The sequence below is a fragment of the Catharus ustulatus genome, chromosome 16 (genome assembly GCF_009819885.2).
Source record: "Catharus ustulatus isolate bCatUst1 chromosome 16, bCatUst1.pri.v2, whole genome shotgun sequence".
In the NCBI taxonomy this organism is placed as follows: Eukaryota; Metazoa; Chordata; class Aves; order Passeriformes; family Turdidae; genus Catharus; species Catharus ustulatus.
This window is the reverse complement of record NC_046236.1, coordinates 6,489,603-6,504,741: the sequence shown is the minus strand read 5'-3', so window position 1 is coordinate 6,504,741 and position 15,139 is coordinate 6,489,603. Positions and strand designations below refer to the sequence as shown.

The window sequence follows — 15,139 nt, the reverse complement described above, 5'->3', positions numbered from 1 at the left end:
GATCTCCTCAAATTGTGGAATTTTCCCAGAAAGCTGATGCTTCTTGTGCCATCAAAAAAAAAACAAAAACAAAAACCAAACAAACAAACAAAAAAAAAACCCCAAAAAAGGCAATTCTCTTGTCTGATTAAGCTTGGCCTTGTAATCTTCCTCTTTGTCCTGCCACTTGGATTCTCAGCCTTTAAACAACACAGAGAGCTGGGGTAATTGACTCTATTCAAAGGGTCAAAAAGAGCAAGTTTGGAGGAAATGCATTGCTTTTTATATTCTTCATGAAGAACTTTGTGTTCTCTCTATGGGCAGTGGTATCAGAGATCAAATGAGTGTACAGGCACATCTTCTGTGAAGTTATTTGCAGGATTTTCGTAGCAGTAAGGGGAGTTGTATATTGTTCTTTGCAGAGAAGCCAAAAAAGAGAGGTAGCAATGAAAGCATTCAGTGAAGCTTGGCTATTCAAAATAATTATTCAGACAAGTGAGCCTTATTAGCATTTGCCTCAGCCTATTGTGAATATACAGTAGTCTAGCTTGTCCTCTGAACATGCATGTAATATCCACACATAGTAGCAAAAACAGGCTCAGTTGCCTAGGAGTTCAGAAACCCTTATCCTATATGCCCAATCTCTTCTGGAAGGACTTTATCCAGATGTTGGTGTATTAAAGTTTTACCTCTTACTTTGTGACCTGATTGATTAGAGCAATAGTTAGGGCCCCAGTTAATATGCAGATGAACTGTCTAGCTCCTTGTATGAAAGCTGACCACTGGGCTAACACAGAATTCTTCCTTTGGATGGGTTGGTTTTCCCTGTTTAGAGGGAAAATATATGATTAAAGTATAGGAGTGAAAATCAATGTTTAAAAGTGATCCCTAGGAAAGGTAGAAAACACTGTACTCTCAATCTGGGATAGCAAAAGCATTAGGAAGTGTGCTAACAGCAGAGATTGGGGAATAAGTTTGGGATAGAGCCCAAGTATGCACATCCAGCAGAGCAGGAAGATATAGGCTAATTGGGAAGCAATTGTTCTTGTCTGCATCACAGCTGAAGAGGCATGGTGCAGTTACTTTGCAGTTCAGATATGCCTGCTAAAGGCACCCTGAGTAATAAAATGAAATTTCTCTCTTAATTAAATAAGAATAATTGCCATTAAGTACATTTACTCGTAAATAATTTGCCAGGACTGCTTTTATTGAGTGTCACAGATATGTTGAGGATGCTGTGATTATCTTGAGAAGATTAGTTTTTAGGATTTCACAGGGTTTTTTAGGGACTCCTTGGGTTAGGCTGAATTTATAAAGAATAGATGCTTGCTCTAAAGAATGGATATACAAAGTGAGACAAATCCATTGTGGAAGAGCAGCTCTGTTAAGGAAAATCTGTCTATTGTCATAAATTGAATTTCACTCTTTGAAGCAAGAAATAATAAACTCTTTTATTGCAGGGAAATACTAGAAAAGCATCCTCTTCATTTTTCTCTCCATGATGGGAAAGTACTGAAGCTCTGTCCTGTGAGGAGTGAACAGACCTGGGCACTGAACATCAAGCGGGGCATTCTCAGTGTCCTGCAGACAGCACAGGAATTCCCTGCTGGTGCAGTTGTTGAGGAGGTGAGACTGTCAGTCATGCTCTGAGATGATCTTAGCTCTTGTACATGCTAAGTCTACTCCACTTGCAAATAAATAAAGGGTTTTGTCACTTGGTTCAGCAGACAGTGGCAGTCATCTGATTGCTCCTCGTAGTGAATGTTCAAAAATGATCTATAATTCACATTCTTGTTGAGGCTTGGAATACACTGAGTTCTAGTGCCATGGCTTTACCTCTTCTATGGGGAAAATACAATATTTATAATTAATGATTAATTTTTTTTACTTTTTTCATTAATTTCAAGAGGTTTTTAAGATCTGTGTTCTCTGAGCTCTTTGCAATTATTTCAATGCTTAAGGTCAATTTCTGAAACGATAGTCCAGCATACCCAGCATACCCTGCTGTCAGCTGAGTGTTTGCATGGGTGCAGCTGAGACACCTCAGGGGCTGCAGTTCTCTTGTGAAGAGCTGTCTCTAGACTGACCTTCACCATGATGAGTACTGCCTCATTCTCAGGCTGCTGCTGGGTGTCACTGCTTAAAGAGATGTTCTGCAGTAGGGTTTGGCACACCCATATGTAATAGAGGTTAACTGCCTAGTAATGCTCTTCTGAATTAATGCTTCCCTGCATGTCCACAAAATCTTAAATGAAAAAGCATATGTCTATAAATGATATGATTCAGAATAAAACAGTGAAATTAAACAAACCAACACAGCCTGGCTACTATAAACTTGACCAAGATCTTTAAAATTATTTGCCTTTTCATGGCTTTTGTTGCAAAGCCGGTGTTCTGAAAGGGAGAATTTAGATCTGTTGTTATTACGAAAAAAGTAAATTTTAAAACTAATTGTAATAACTTATCTACACTATATCCTTGTATTTTGTGTGCATGTGTGATTCAACAGTGTATGTTTATTACTAGGTGGATGTCTTGGGAATATGCCCAACCAAGTATCAGCAGAAGGGTCCCATTCTTGTAAAGACAAGGGACTTAAACCTCTGCTCCCATCGCTCTTCTGGTTTGACTTCTGTGCAGTCTGTTGTTCTTCCTCATGTGTCAGTAAGTTTTGGGGATTAACACTGACTCTTGCTTTTGACTTTAAGACAGTGTTTGCACAAACTTGAGTTCTTAGCAAAGAAATGGTGAATATTATTCTCCCTGTAGTGTCTGTTTTCACAAAATTTGTTTTAATGCAAGTTTGCGTTGTAGTTGATGAATGTTGTAGTATAAATGCAGGAGGTTGTTAGGCACCTGGATTAAACTCTCATTAAAATATGTAATAGAGGTAAATTGAAAATAGGCTGTGAAAGGGAGGAGTAGAGAGACGTAAGAAAAAGTACATTAGAAAAAGAAAGTTATTATTTGTAAAAAACTTTAGAAAGATAGAAGCCTTTCTAAATGCCAGACTTGCAGTTTTCCACTGCTAACAGAAAATACAGTCAGTGTTTGTATCATGTGCTATTTTTATTAGGTAACTATTACCTGTTTCTGGTATTGTAGTAGCTATACATAATTTACCAGCCTTTTGCTTTTTTCTGCTTTGCTGACCAAAAATATCTGATTAACTCTGAGGCTTTGTGAACTGAAATGAATTGACACCATTTGATGCTGACAGTTAATAGCAGTTGTTTTTCAGTGATGAAATACCAGGCTAAAATAGGGAGTGCTTAAACAGACTCCCCACTATCCCAGAAGTGGAATCCTCTGTGAAGTTGGGAGAGGAGGGATTGGGTAGGCTGACACAGGTCCTCAAGAATCTCCCTGAAGTGTCTGTTGTTCTCAGTCTGAGCAGCAGATCCTGTCCTCCCAGCTGGAATGTGTGCAGAGCATTAAGGACGGGGTCCTGGAGGAGGCCGAATGCACCGAGTCCGACCGTGTGACGCTGTTCCCTCAGCAGGGCAGCGGGGCAGAGACACAGACACAGTCTGCACTCAAACTCTTGCAAGTGGAGACAGAGACTCCCTACAATAAAAGTAACTATGATTCTGATAAAGAAAAGTAAATTTATTTCCTCAAAAAATATTGTGACTTTGTCTTGCCTGTGAGAACTCTTTGCACCCATGATTTTCACCTTTAGTGTATTAAACTGCTTTAAAGTGGGTGTTTTTACAGGCTGGGCTGAGCTGTTCCTTCTTTGAGGGCTTGGGCCTGTATTAACAAAACTGTGTAGCTCTCCAAAACTGGGTAGGTTTCCAAAAGTGATGGTCTGGAATGGCCAGCTCCTCTTTATCTACTTTACCTACCTAGTGCCTAGGGAACTGGGAAGGCTGATGCTCTGCATACAAGTTCCTAGTTTTTATATAAACATTCACGTAACAACAGTTTCTCGTTTTTATATAAATGGAGCCTAAATAATTGCAGATCCTAATGGAACTAAGGACATGCCATGTCTGAGAACTCAATATGCACTCCTTTGCTCTGTGTTTCTTCTTAGGAAAATTATTTTACTGAAGTCAACAGGTGACTTGCCTGAGGAATGATTTTAAAGTTGAACTCTAAATGTTGAGGAACATGTTTCTTTGTCTGTTTCTAAATAGTTGTTTGGTACTTTTTTTAAAGGAACCCTCAAATTTCCAGGATACTTTGTTTATAATTACACCAATATAAGATGATAGGATTCTTCCTCAGAAAGAGGTTCAGAGTAAAGCCATTTATTTTTCTTGGCACTTAGATCTCCTGTTGACTTTTTGGGTGGTTGAAGTGTGGGATTAGTGATTAGATGATATCAGAAAAGGTAATGAATGTAAAGTAGGAGGGTCATACTAAGAGATGGATGGATGGAAAATAGGGCTTTTTTCATGTGTATCTTTGTCTTGTTTCTCTCACTCTTTCTTTTGGGTCACACTTGTCTTTATTCTGTTGTGTTCTTAAATTCAAGCTAAGTGCAGGCATTCATATTCATCTCTTGGCTGTACTGAGCCTGGAGAGACTCTTACAGGGAGAAATAAAGGCTCAAAGAGAAACTTTCCCCTTGAATATAGGGTTAATGATAGCAAGTGGCCAGCAATCACCAGAGATGTTATTTTTCCATTATGTTCCTTTTTCCAGGGGACTCTGAGGATCTGTATGTGACCAGCATTCTCTATGAAAGGGAGGTAACTAAGAGGGAGGTCACTGGGGCAGAAGTGACTGAACTGGTGTGGAAGCTTTGCTTAGCCCACAGTGCAAGTTATGAGGTAAGCTCTACACACAGCCTCTCTTTCCTTGGGAGGCTCTTCATGGGCTGGGAATTCTCCTACACAAATGAGAGGTGACCAGGAGAGCAGTAGTTTTGAAATACTGAAGCCTTCCATTGTTTTGGACATTTTTAAATGTGGAATTAAAGAGAAAATGTTTTCAAATGTCATTTTCTTATACAAACAGTAAATCATATTGAGGAGTTAAAACATCCTGTATCCCCCTTAGGCAGAAGTAATTTTGAACTATATTCTAAATTAATCTGAAATAAAATGTCCCAAATTTTTGTTTTGCTGTGAAGAAACAAAAACATAAAAAGTATCTGGTTTGGGTTGTCACTGGCAGTTTTGATACTGTAAATCTGTCTGATATTGTAAAACTATTTACACTACCCCTGCTACTGCTGTTGTCTCCATGTTTATTTGAGCTCTGCCATCCTTATATTGCCTCATCCCCTCAAAACAATCTGCACATGAAGCCCTTGCTTCTGGATCTTGGCTGGTAGGTTCCTCATGCTTCTGATGAACTCTGCTAGCAACCATTGTTTTCTAGGCATGCTGCTTGGGTCCAGAGGGAATCTCTGCTGGTTAGACCATTTTAATTGGTGAGTGCTGCTAAGATAGGGTGGTCATGTGGAACAGGCAGTGGCTTAAATATTTTTTATGGTGGCCATCATTCTAGATGAGTCTGCCTGTCTCCTGAACTCACTCAGGTCTTGTATTTTTTGTTGATACTGGCAGCAGCTGAATCACTCAATTAATTGTCACTGTGTTTGAAATGAAGATCCCTATCTCTGAAATTCAGAGGTTATCAAGAACACCTGTTAGGTTGTAAGGAACACCTGTTATGTACAATACAGAAGGATCAACAGATGATGGTGCTTAATCACTGTTCATCTGAGATCAACTGAGGGCAAACAGAGGACATTTTATATCCCATTATCCTTCAAATTGAGTGGTTCTTGCTAGGAGGGAAATTCTTACAGAGAAAAATAAAGGGAAAAAATATAAATGTGAAAACAGAATAAAAATACATTTTGAGTAATTTTTGGTCAGGATATTACTAGAAAACAAATATGGTCTAATGAGAAAGGCACTAAACAGGGCATTGGTGCCTCCATGAATTTGCCACTTATGAGTTTAGTCAGCTCATTCCTGATATATTCCCTGTCCATTGAGGTTCTTGTCTTGTTAGATTGTTTATATTTTGGAACAAGGTTATTTCCTGTGCAGAGGGACTGAGATCTCTCCTGTAAATGCACATAGTACAAGTGATATTAACAGAAAGCTTCAGACCCAGCATGAAAGGCACTAACCTTCCTTTGTTTAGATTTAGTCCCATGTCAAAGAAAAGCAGCTCTGCCTGTCTTTCCCCTGGGCTGGACACAGATACTTATGGATGGAGAAGAGGCTTTATGGAGACTGGAGAAAAGTGCAGTGCTGATTGACATCCTGTGTGTGTTCAGCTTTCTTGTAGTATTACCTGTGATTCATGAGCACAGGTTCATGTTCTGTGCGAGACTTCAGGGGAAGGCACACAGTGGAGCAGGACAAATCACAGCTGCTGGAGGCAGTGCCTTCAGTCAGCTGTGATAAATTCCAGCCCCAGACCTTACTCCAACCTGTTAAATGGTGATCCTAGTCTGACCTGGTACCACAGCCTGACAAAAGCCTGGCACAAGGCTGAGGAGAAAGCAGCAGGTGGCCTTTGTGGGTGTTGCAATGTTTGGGATAGACTTTTACCTCTGAGTAATAAGCAAGTCTGCCATCCCTTTTAGCTGCATGCTGCGAAGACTGGAGCTGTGGAGGGCTAAGAGAGCCATATAATAGCAGTTGGCGCTAACGTAGAATGAAAGCAACCTCTTGGGGAAGGATAATGCTTAATTCCATGTGGTTGTCAGTGTTACAGCAGTATGAAATGGCATTTAAGCACAGACTAAAGGGTCACATACTGCTTGGAAAATGTTGAAGAAAGAAATTACTGCAGCAGACCTGAGAAACTTTCTCTAAGTCTTATCTTCTATGGAAGGCTTTTCATTCAGTGTCTTTGAAAGAATGGTAGATGATTTTTCCCAGTAACAGTGGGATGTCACTTCTGCCTCCAGAGAGGCCCACTGGCTTCATGTGTGGGAAATTTGTTTTTTAAATCACTGAGATTAGCACAAGTGGCTGCTGTCTGTGCCACTGCCTAAAAGAGGTGAATTATTCATCATGTGCCTGTCCCAGCACAGGGTTTGATTGGTTGTCAACCATTTTCACTGTTTCAGGGTGTTCTTTCTGTGTGACAAGACATTTCAAAGAGAATCTTTATCATCCTTCATTTCAACCAATAAAATGTGCTTTGGGCCAAGAAAGAAGTTATGGGAATGCCCACAGTGTTGCTTGGGAGACAGCTGCACTGTTATGCATGTAGAGCTTGTTTGTCCCTTTATTGTTTGACTCTGAATGAGGTGAGATTATACATTTCTTTCAGGACACAAAACCAAGAATAAATGGAAGGGAAAATCTCCAGCTCCAGGGAGAACAGTGAAGGGATGAGAAAATGGAGGTGGAGATGGTGTCATTTCCAAGGAAGCAAAGTTGTTGTTTAATTTTTTAATGCTATTATGAGACAAGACTGAATTTCAATGTGGATGTAGATTAGCTAATGGACCATTAAGTGAACAAGCTGCCTACTGACAAAGAATGGGAAAAGGGATGGGGAGAAGGGACCCTCTCTTGAGGCTGGAGAGAAGTCTGTCACACCACTTCTGCTGGGGCTGCATTTCCAGTGACTGGCTGGGTTTTGGTGCTTGGTCAATAACTCTGGTGAATATGGCTGTGTATGCACTGAGAGAGCAAGAGTATGTCAGATTTGCTTTGCCTTGCTCCTGGACCCCAGTCTGACCCAAAAAAATTTACTTTTAGGGCATGATCTTTCTTTTTTGGTTGGTTTTGTTGGTTTTTTTTTTTCTTCATACGGCTTTCTAACGGTTTGCTTTTACCTAGTTGTTTTGGTTTTTTTTTAAATATGGCAGGTCTGCAGGAAGAAGGAAAAGCAAACTTCTACCTAGAGTAAAAGCCAGGCTTTATGTTTCTTTCAGAGGTGGGAATGGGGCTCATAATTGAAAGTAATTTGTTATTATGATACTACAAATAGAGGAATTTGCAATGACAGCTCAATTTCAGTGAAGCCAACCTTAAAAAATGAAAACAGCCCACCTGGTCAGACAGTTCATTCTAAAGCTATATTATTAGAAAGTAAAAATAGCTGCTTCTCCGCAAAATTTTGGGTGGAGTTATTAGATGAGAGCTTGTCTAGTCAGCAGGTGTGAAGTAAAATAAACTCAGTTTACAGTCTAAAACTGTACCACCTGAAAGTACATAAGTCTGGCAGTTTTATCTTGACCTGTGCTGCAGCTCCAGATGGGCCACCTGTGCTCAGCAGCAGCTGCACATGCAGCTCCTTGTGATGAGATCTGTGAAGCTCCCCATCCTCCCATTTGCCTGTGGAAAAATGCACGTAAGGCCCATGCTTTAAAAATGCTTTCAAAAAAGTACATAAAACACTGTTCTCTGAATATTTTATAGACCATAAAATGTAATCTCTTTCACTAGCTCCATAGTGTCCAGGCTTGTAATTTCTTTTTGAAATACACCTTAGTGGTAATGATGGAATGGAATAGAAGGAAATGCATGTAGATCTATCTGAATTTTAGGTATGGAATTACAAATGTTAACAGAATTAATACATAGGTGGGCCTTCACATAGGAGAACAAATTTTAATTTGATGAAATTATATATTATTTCTAAGAAGAATATAAATCCCAAAAGAATAAAAACATAAACTATATCTGTATTGGATCTGACAAATTACTTCCTCAGCCTATTAAAAAAAAAAAAAAGTAAGTAATTACTCAGACTTCTTACTGAAAGACAGCTTCTTGTTATGGAAAATGGCTTGGCAGTCTTAAATTAAAATTGAATGCTGGCACTGGGTTATTCCATGTTTTCATTGTTTTTGGGAGTAACTCCTGGAAGGAAGGTCAGGAAGTCAAAGTAGTTCTGTCTCCAAACCTTTGGAAATGTGACCTAGTGGAATTAGACTTTCTATGACTTTTGCATAAAGAGAAATGTTTTCTTTGGAACTTGAAATTTAGTCCTATGTCTAAGACTGTCACATCTGAGGTGAATAAAGCGTTGAAGTGAACCTGACATGGGCCATGTTTAAAACTTCCACATTATAAAGTTCAGTTGACATGAACATAAAAGATACTGTTTTGAACATTCTGCTCATTTTTCAAGTAATGAACCTATCTGTTTTCTTGAAATTTGGATCAGGGCTCAGAGGAATACATCCACGTGCTATTTAGCCTTTAAAATGCCAGGTAAAATAACTGCTGTATGATGTAGCAATTTAGCAATTCCTCTTGGTGAGAGAGAACAGCTCTTCTGCCTCTATGCTTCCAGTTAGTCCTGTGCTGCCTGCAGAGGTAATGGCAGCTCTGCCTGGGCTTTTCCCCAGTAAGGTGGAATAACTTCTCACAGCCTGAGGGTTCTCAAGTGAAACTTCTAAGTGTTGCCCAAACCTCAGTTAAATGATCTTTCACATAAACCTAAGATTAATATGCAGTTAGCTTGTCCATTGTTTCATTTGTGTCAAAGCTGCGTCAGCAGCTCTGGTCATAAATCAGGATCTTGCCATACAAACTCAGAGCAGATCATGACTTTCTCTTCAGGATTGTAGCCACACTGTTGTATTTTGGTTTATTATTCATTTGTATGCCAGTGGTGTGCATGGTGGTCGCTGAGAACTGAGGGATGTCTGACATCCAAAGCAAAAGCCCTTCTCTGTATATGTTTGCAGTCTGGAAAGAAAAGCAAATGAGGAAGGAACATAAGGACACAGGGAAGAAAGGAGGGTTCACTGTCAGGTTACACTGTAAACCAATGGCAGTGCCAGCATAACCTCTTGTGCTGTCTTCTTTGAAGCTGGTTTCTGCACAGCAGGAATATTACAGTTGTGGTTGTGCACTTACAGACTGCAGATCTTTTCATGACTCTCGTGTTTGAGCTTCAACATCTCTCTCTTGAGGCCTTAAGAGGACTATGGCAAAGATCATCATTTAAGTGCAGAGATAATTGGTAAGTCTCCTTTAGTAATTGCTTTCAAAATTTTACAGGAAAGAAATGTTTTGCAAATATTTAAAATATGTAAATGTTTTAAATCTGTGCCCAAATGTTGCATTTAGATTTGAAGCATTTTAAAAGAATAATTTGTATTTCAGATCTTGTTTCTGTAATGGGATGATATTCTCTCCTCACTGGATGAATGTTATGTACGAAATAGATTTATCGTTTCCCACAGCCAGACTTCCTGTTTCTGAAGCAATGTGAATGGGAAGTCTGAGTCATGGCTTGGATGGAAATCAGTTCTGCTGGTTTTAAGCTTATGTTGCCATTTGTTATGAAAAAGCTTACCTAGATCTGTACCTTCAATGCCTTTAGTAGTAGTGGGGCAGAGGAGGCAGATGTTAGGCTGGGAATATGGAGTGATGGAGCTGCATCTTCCAGTAGCAGCTGGATCTCAGGATGGTTTATATTAATTGTAGAACTATGGCTTTAAAGATCAAGGTGCTACTTCTCTGCAGTCAGGAATAGTTCTGATCTAATGGTTTGAGACTATCAGAAATACTAATCCAGTATTATTAAAATCATTAATTTTTTCTTCCTTCACAAAATTGAAAACAAAGAAACAATTCTTTTACTTGGTTTCAGTACAAAATGTCATCAGCCGGTTTGAAATTAATCTAATGCCAAGGTTTATGTTTCCAACATTATCTTTACTTGATGCAAATGGGGCAAATTTTGTTTTGGGTTAGATTTATTCCCATCCTTTGATAAATAGTCATGCTAATATTCTTCAGTATTAGACAATAATTAAACTACTCTGCCTCTTTTATGTTACATTTAGACTAATTTTACTCAGGATGTGATTATTAAATTTAGGAGTGAAAAAGAATCCCATGCAGACTACTCTCTGATGCTTTCCCTCATGTAGTTTAATTACTTTCTAGTTAATGCAAAAGTGTCCTTCCACCAGCATAGGAGGCAGGTGCAGAATATTTACAGAGAGACTCTTGAGAGCTGAAATGCATATTGTCTGTCAAGCTGGGGTAAGCTTTCCCCTCAGATAAAAAAGCACAGGAAGTAAAACCTAGTCAATTCAGTTTTAATATTTTGTTACTGGTGTTAAACAGGTGGAATGAAAGGAAAAAGCACCTTAATAAAAGAATCAGTCTTTAGAAGTCAAACCTGAGATAAGATGTGGCTTAATTCTCAGAGAAAACAACTGAGTATTTTCTTGAAAGTCTGCTTAGATACTTTTCTTGAAGCAACAATGCACATTCCATCACATTCTGGCTGAAACATATTTCTATAAGGCCACTAAACCAAAAGATAATATTGATTTCTGTGGAATCCAGCATTTGCTAAGCCAATGCACTTTTATTTACTTTGAAAGAAGCCCAGTCTCAATGTACTTGTTATGTGATTCTTGAGTATTTTTGGTAATTTTAGATTTCCTGTACTTTTTTTCTTGTGTTACAGGCAGCCATTAATAGATGCTCTCCCATCCTGTGCCACAGAGGCATGTGTTGTGCTGATGAAAGACCTCATAGCTTCTGGAGAAGTTGAGGAAGACAAAGTAGAATATTTCTTCTGGTCATTTTCATTCATTCCTAATCCCACCTCGGGCATGATTGAATCTCTTGCTGTGAGTGGATGTTGTTTTTTTCTTTTTTTAATTTGTAATGAATCTAGGTGGCTTATAATTTTTCTGCTTTACAGTAACAGTCTTTTTCACAGATTTATACAGAACTCTGTCCAGGTTATTTTGTTGAGGTTGAGTTTTGGTATGTAAATATTTTGATAAATTTATAATATGTGGTATGTTACAATAGTCATTGTCATGACTTTTGTGAAACACCTACATTCTTCTTGTGGTTGTTTACAGCCTTTGCTGAGGTCACCTAGAGCAAGCCAGAGCTGCTTCTTGGGAGTAACTGCTCTTGTACATAGGTTTTGTTCAGCTCACAACTCCTGTGATATTGTACCTGCTGTGCAGAATGTGATGAGGACTCTTGGGGAATTTTTGGGAGAAAACTGTACTGTGCAAGATTCAGAACACCTCAGCAAGGTATTGGTTATACAGAGGCACACGATGTAGTGCTTTACTTTCCTGTACCCTTTATAATCTAGAACTTGTTTGATGAAAATGGTATTCATTGGATTTCAGACATCCATGAATACAAGTTTATTAAATGAATATTCCCTGCTAGAATGAACTGATAAAATTTTGCAATCTGACAAGCAGAACCTATCAGTGTGGATGTTCTTGTGTGTGGAAATAAGGAAAAGCCTTGGGTTTCCTGATGGAGCAAACTTCATACCATTGAGCAGTATGAAGAACACCTATCTGCTGAAAAATTGTTAATTTTGTCATTGTGTCCAGAACTCCATGTTGAAACACTAAGAAGTCAAAATATCCGTGATCAAAAGGGACAAAATATCAAAGTACTTGAAAAAGTTTTCCAGTACATAAAATTTGTGACTTTTGCTTTTCTGTTGCAATGCAGGCTTTTAAAAATGTTTTCGTATTCCCCCAGATCTAAGGCAGGTTCTACTTACAGGTGCCACATGGTGTTAGAATAGAACAGTGGTCCATATGTATCTTGTCCTCACAGTAAAGCTGGGGTATAGGTGGTACAATTGGGGCTGCAGTAAAATCCCCAAATCACCTGTAATCATTTAAAATGGAGTTTTGCACAGAAAATGTTAGTGCCATGAAAATTAGTGTACAGCTACCAGCACTTGGAGAGCTTCCTGTTGTGCCTTGCTTTGCATTTACAGCTGCAGCTGGTGTTGAAAGCCATTGGAAACGCGGGGCTGGCAGCGGCTTCGCTGGCTCCTGCTCTGAGCTCGTGCGCTGCCCTGAGGAGCCATCCCGTGGAAATCCGCCTCGCTGCTGTCCAGGCCTTCCGCCGCATTCCCTGCTCTGCTGGGGTGAGTGATGACTGCCAGGGTGGCTGATGGCTTCCTGGCACTGCCACGGGTTTGGGACTAGTTGGATTAGCAACAAAACGCGCAAATGGGTAAGGAACAAGTGTAGATGTGTTCCAGCAGAGTCCCTCTGCTGTTGGAGGAGAGGGTAGAACCACCTAGATGAACAAACCTCTAATGAGCTTTGCTGCAGTTGGGGTAGCACATTCAGTGAGGCACTGTTTGGGACTTCTTCATTAGGCACTTCACTTGGGCGCCCTTGTGTCTGCAGGGATTATGGCTGAGAACCCACAGGACTTGATTTTTCCCATAATCTATTTCACTGTTCTCTGAAAGATGAAGTATTAATGTGAGAAGTTTGTTGTGATTTGCAATGCACTGCCATAGTTAGAACATTTTGTTAAGTGGTTTAATGAAAGAAAGTTCAAAACTTGTTTATCTCTAGTACCTTGATACTTAGAAGAAAGGCAAAGCCGGGAGTGCTGGCCTGGGCAAAGCTGACAGTCCTGCTCCAGAAGAACAAGAAGCTCCACATGGGCTTGCACTTGGAGAAGCACCTTTCTATGGCTTTTTAAAATTTAATTTCAGCTTGAATTGGTGTGATTCACTTGTTCTGCAGTTATGAAGCTTGGTGTTACTCATGAGACATGTTCTAAGTATCAAGTCTGTATGTTGTCATATACCCCTTTGTTGTCTAGCAAATGAACTGCTGGACTGGGTAGACTGGGGCCATTAAATGCTAATAAAAATGTTAGTAGTATCAGTCACCAGTTTCTTAATTCCTGGCAGTTAACCAGAAAAAGTTATCTTGGTCGATACTGGGGAAATTTTGAACAGAATAAATTGTTTCTGGCCTGCTCTTTGATTGAGATGAAAAGTAATGATCTTAATAGCCTGTGAACAAAACCATGGCCATTGTTGTCCGTGTTGTCTATTGTCTGTAGTGGCTATGGCACGTGAGAGATACAATAGACAATATGTTCATACCTTTGTATCCATGCTACACAAAGTGACTTTGTCAGGTATAAGGCAATGGCTATAAATACAGCAATTGCTTTTTGAGAGCAAAAAACCCACCAGGACCTGAAAGTGCACATGGGGTGTTCCAGGGGAGTGAATCACAATTGTCTTTACCTTTTTGTGTTTTTCTCTTAGAATGCTATATTACTTCAGTTGTATCAAACAATCAGTGAAGATGTGGAAATAAGAATTTCTGCTTATTATATAGCAATGAAATGTCCACATGAAGAGTTATTTAAACAAGTGCAAAAGACTTTGCTAAAAGAAACATCCAGTCAAGGTTAGCCAAGCACCTACTGAAGCCTTACATGTTCCTAATTGATACTTCAATGTGACATTCACTTTGCAGGTGTAAGAGTACCAATCTATGTCAATTTTTGTTTAATCTCAGTTCTTTGTAGATTGTTTCCAAATGACTGATTGTATGACTGCGACATTTTATACTGAAATTGTGATACTGTTAGTTTGGCAATAGTCAGTAAGGACTGACTTTTCGTAGAATTAGGTCCTTCTACTGGCAGCATTTCATTCATTGGAGGTTCCTGAGAAGGATGTATGGAAGAGCTTTGATTTCTCAGTGCATTAGATATATGAACGGATGACTGCAAATTGCATTTTGTTGAGAAGGTAGCAAGTGGCAGAAAAAATGTTGCAATATTCTAAGATGGTTTCACCGCCTTCAGTGAAGGATACCTCTAGTCTAACCCCCTGCATTTACATCTGTCAAGAAGAAGCAAACATGAGAAGGGTATCTGAAAGATTATTTGCAGGCAGATGAAAGTAGGCTCTGTCTGCACTGTGTCTGGATCCTGGACAACTCTGCTTTGGAGCTGGTATCCATTTTCCCAGGATGTTGTGCCCAGACCAGTGTATCCTGCAGTGATTGTGAGTTCAGGTTCAGCATTGTGCTCACCTGCTGATGTGGCTTGTGGTTTGGAGGGCACTCATTTCTCTCTGTTCAGAGAGAAATGTTACTGTAATTTATATAATAAGTTTCTGAATAATAACTGCTTTTGAAGGTATAGGGCACATGTTAGTTTTTAGTTCCACATTCAGAAAATGAAATTTGAAAAAAAGAAGTTGTGTTGTGAAAATGCAGTTACATCAGTATTCAGTGTCTATGCATTGAACTAAAATTGGAGCCTAATACCTTTTATCTTCTGGAGAGAAGAAGTCCTCTATTTAGGAGCCAGATTCCAGAACCTATGGGAAATATCTGTCCCCCATGACACAGAACATACATGGCCAAACTGGTACTCCACAATGTCATGCAGAAATACTAATTCTGAATCACAGTTGTTTAATTGTATGCGTCTTT

At 39.3% G+C, this 15,139-nt stretch overlaps 1 protein-coding gene across 1 annotated transcript in view; it reads left to right on the top strand.

Annotated features, from left to right (window-relative positions):
- Window positions 1–15,139, top strand: part of LOC117003938 — a 73,793-nt gene that overhangs the window by 1,779 nt on the left and 56,875 nt on the right. Inside the window, exons 3-11 of the mRNA XM_042779783.1 lie at window positions 1,440–1,605; window positions 2,506–2,643; window positions 3,368–3,557; window positions 4,633–4,760; window positions 9,782–9,885; window positions 11,350–11,515; window positions 11,756–11,938; window positions 12,652–12,804; window positions 13,957–14,101. Of these exons, the coding sequence (XP_042635717.1) occupies window positions 1,440–1,605; window positions 2,506–2,643; window positions 3,368–3,557; window positions 4,633–4,760; window positions 9,782–9,885; window positions 11,350–11,515; window positions 11,756–11,938; window positions 12,652–12,804; window positions 13,957–14,101 (1,373 nt within the window). The remainder of the gene's footprint in view (window positions 1–1,439; window positions 1,606–2,505; window positions 2,644–3,367; window positions 3,558–4,632; window positions 4,761–9,781; window positions 9,886–11,349; window positions 11,516–11,755; window positions 11,939–12,651; window positions 12,805–13,956; window positions 14,102–15,139) is intronic.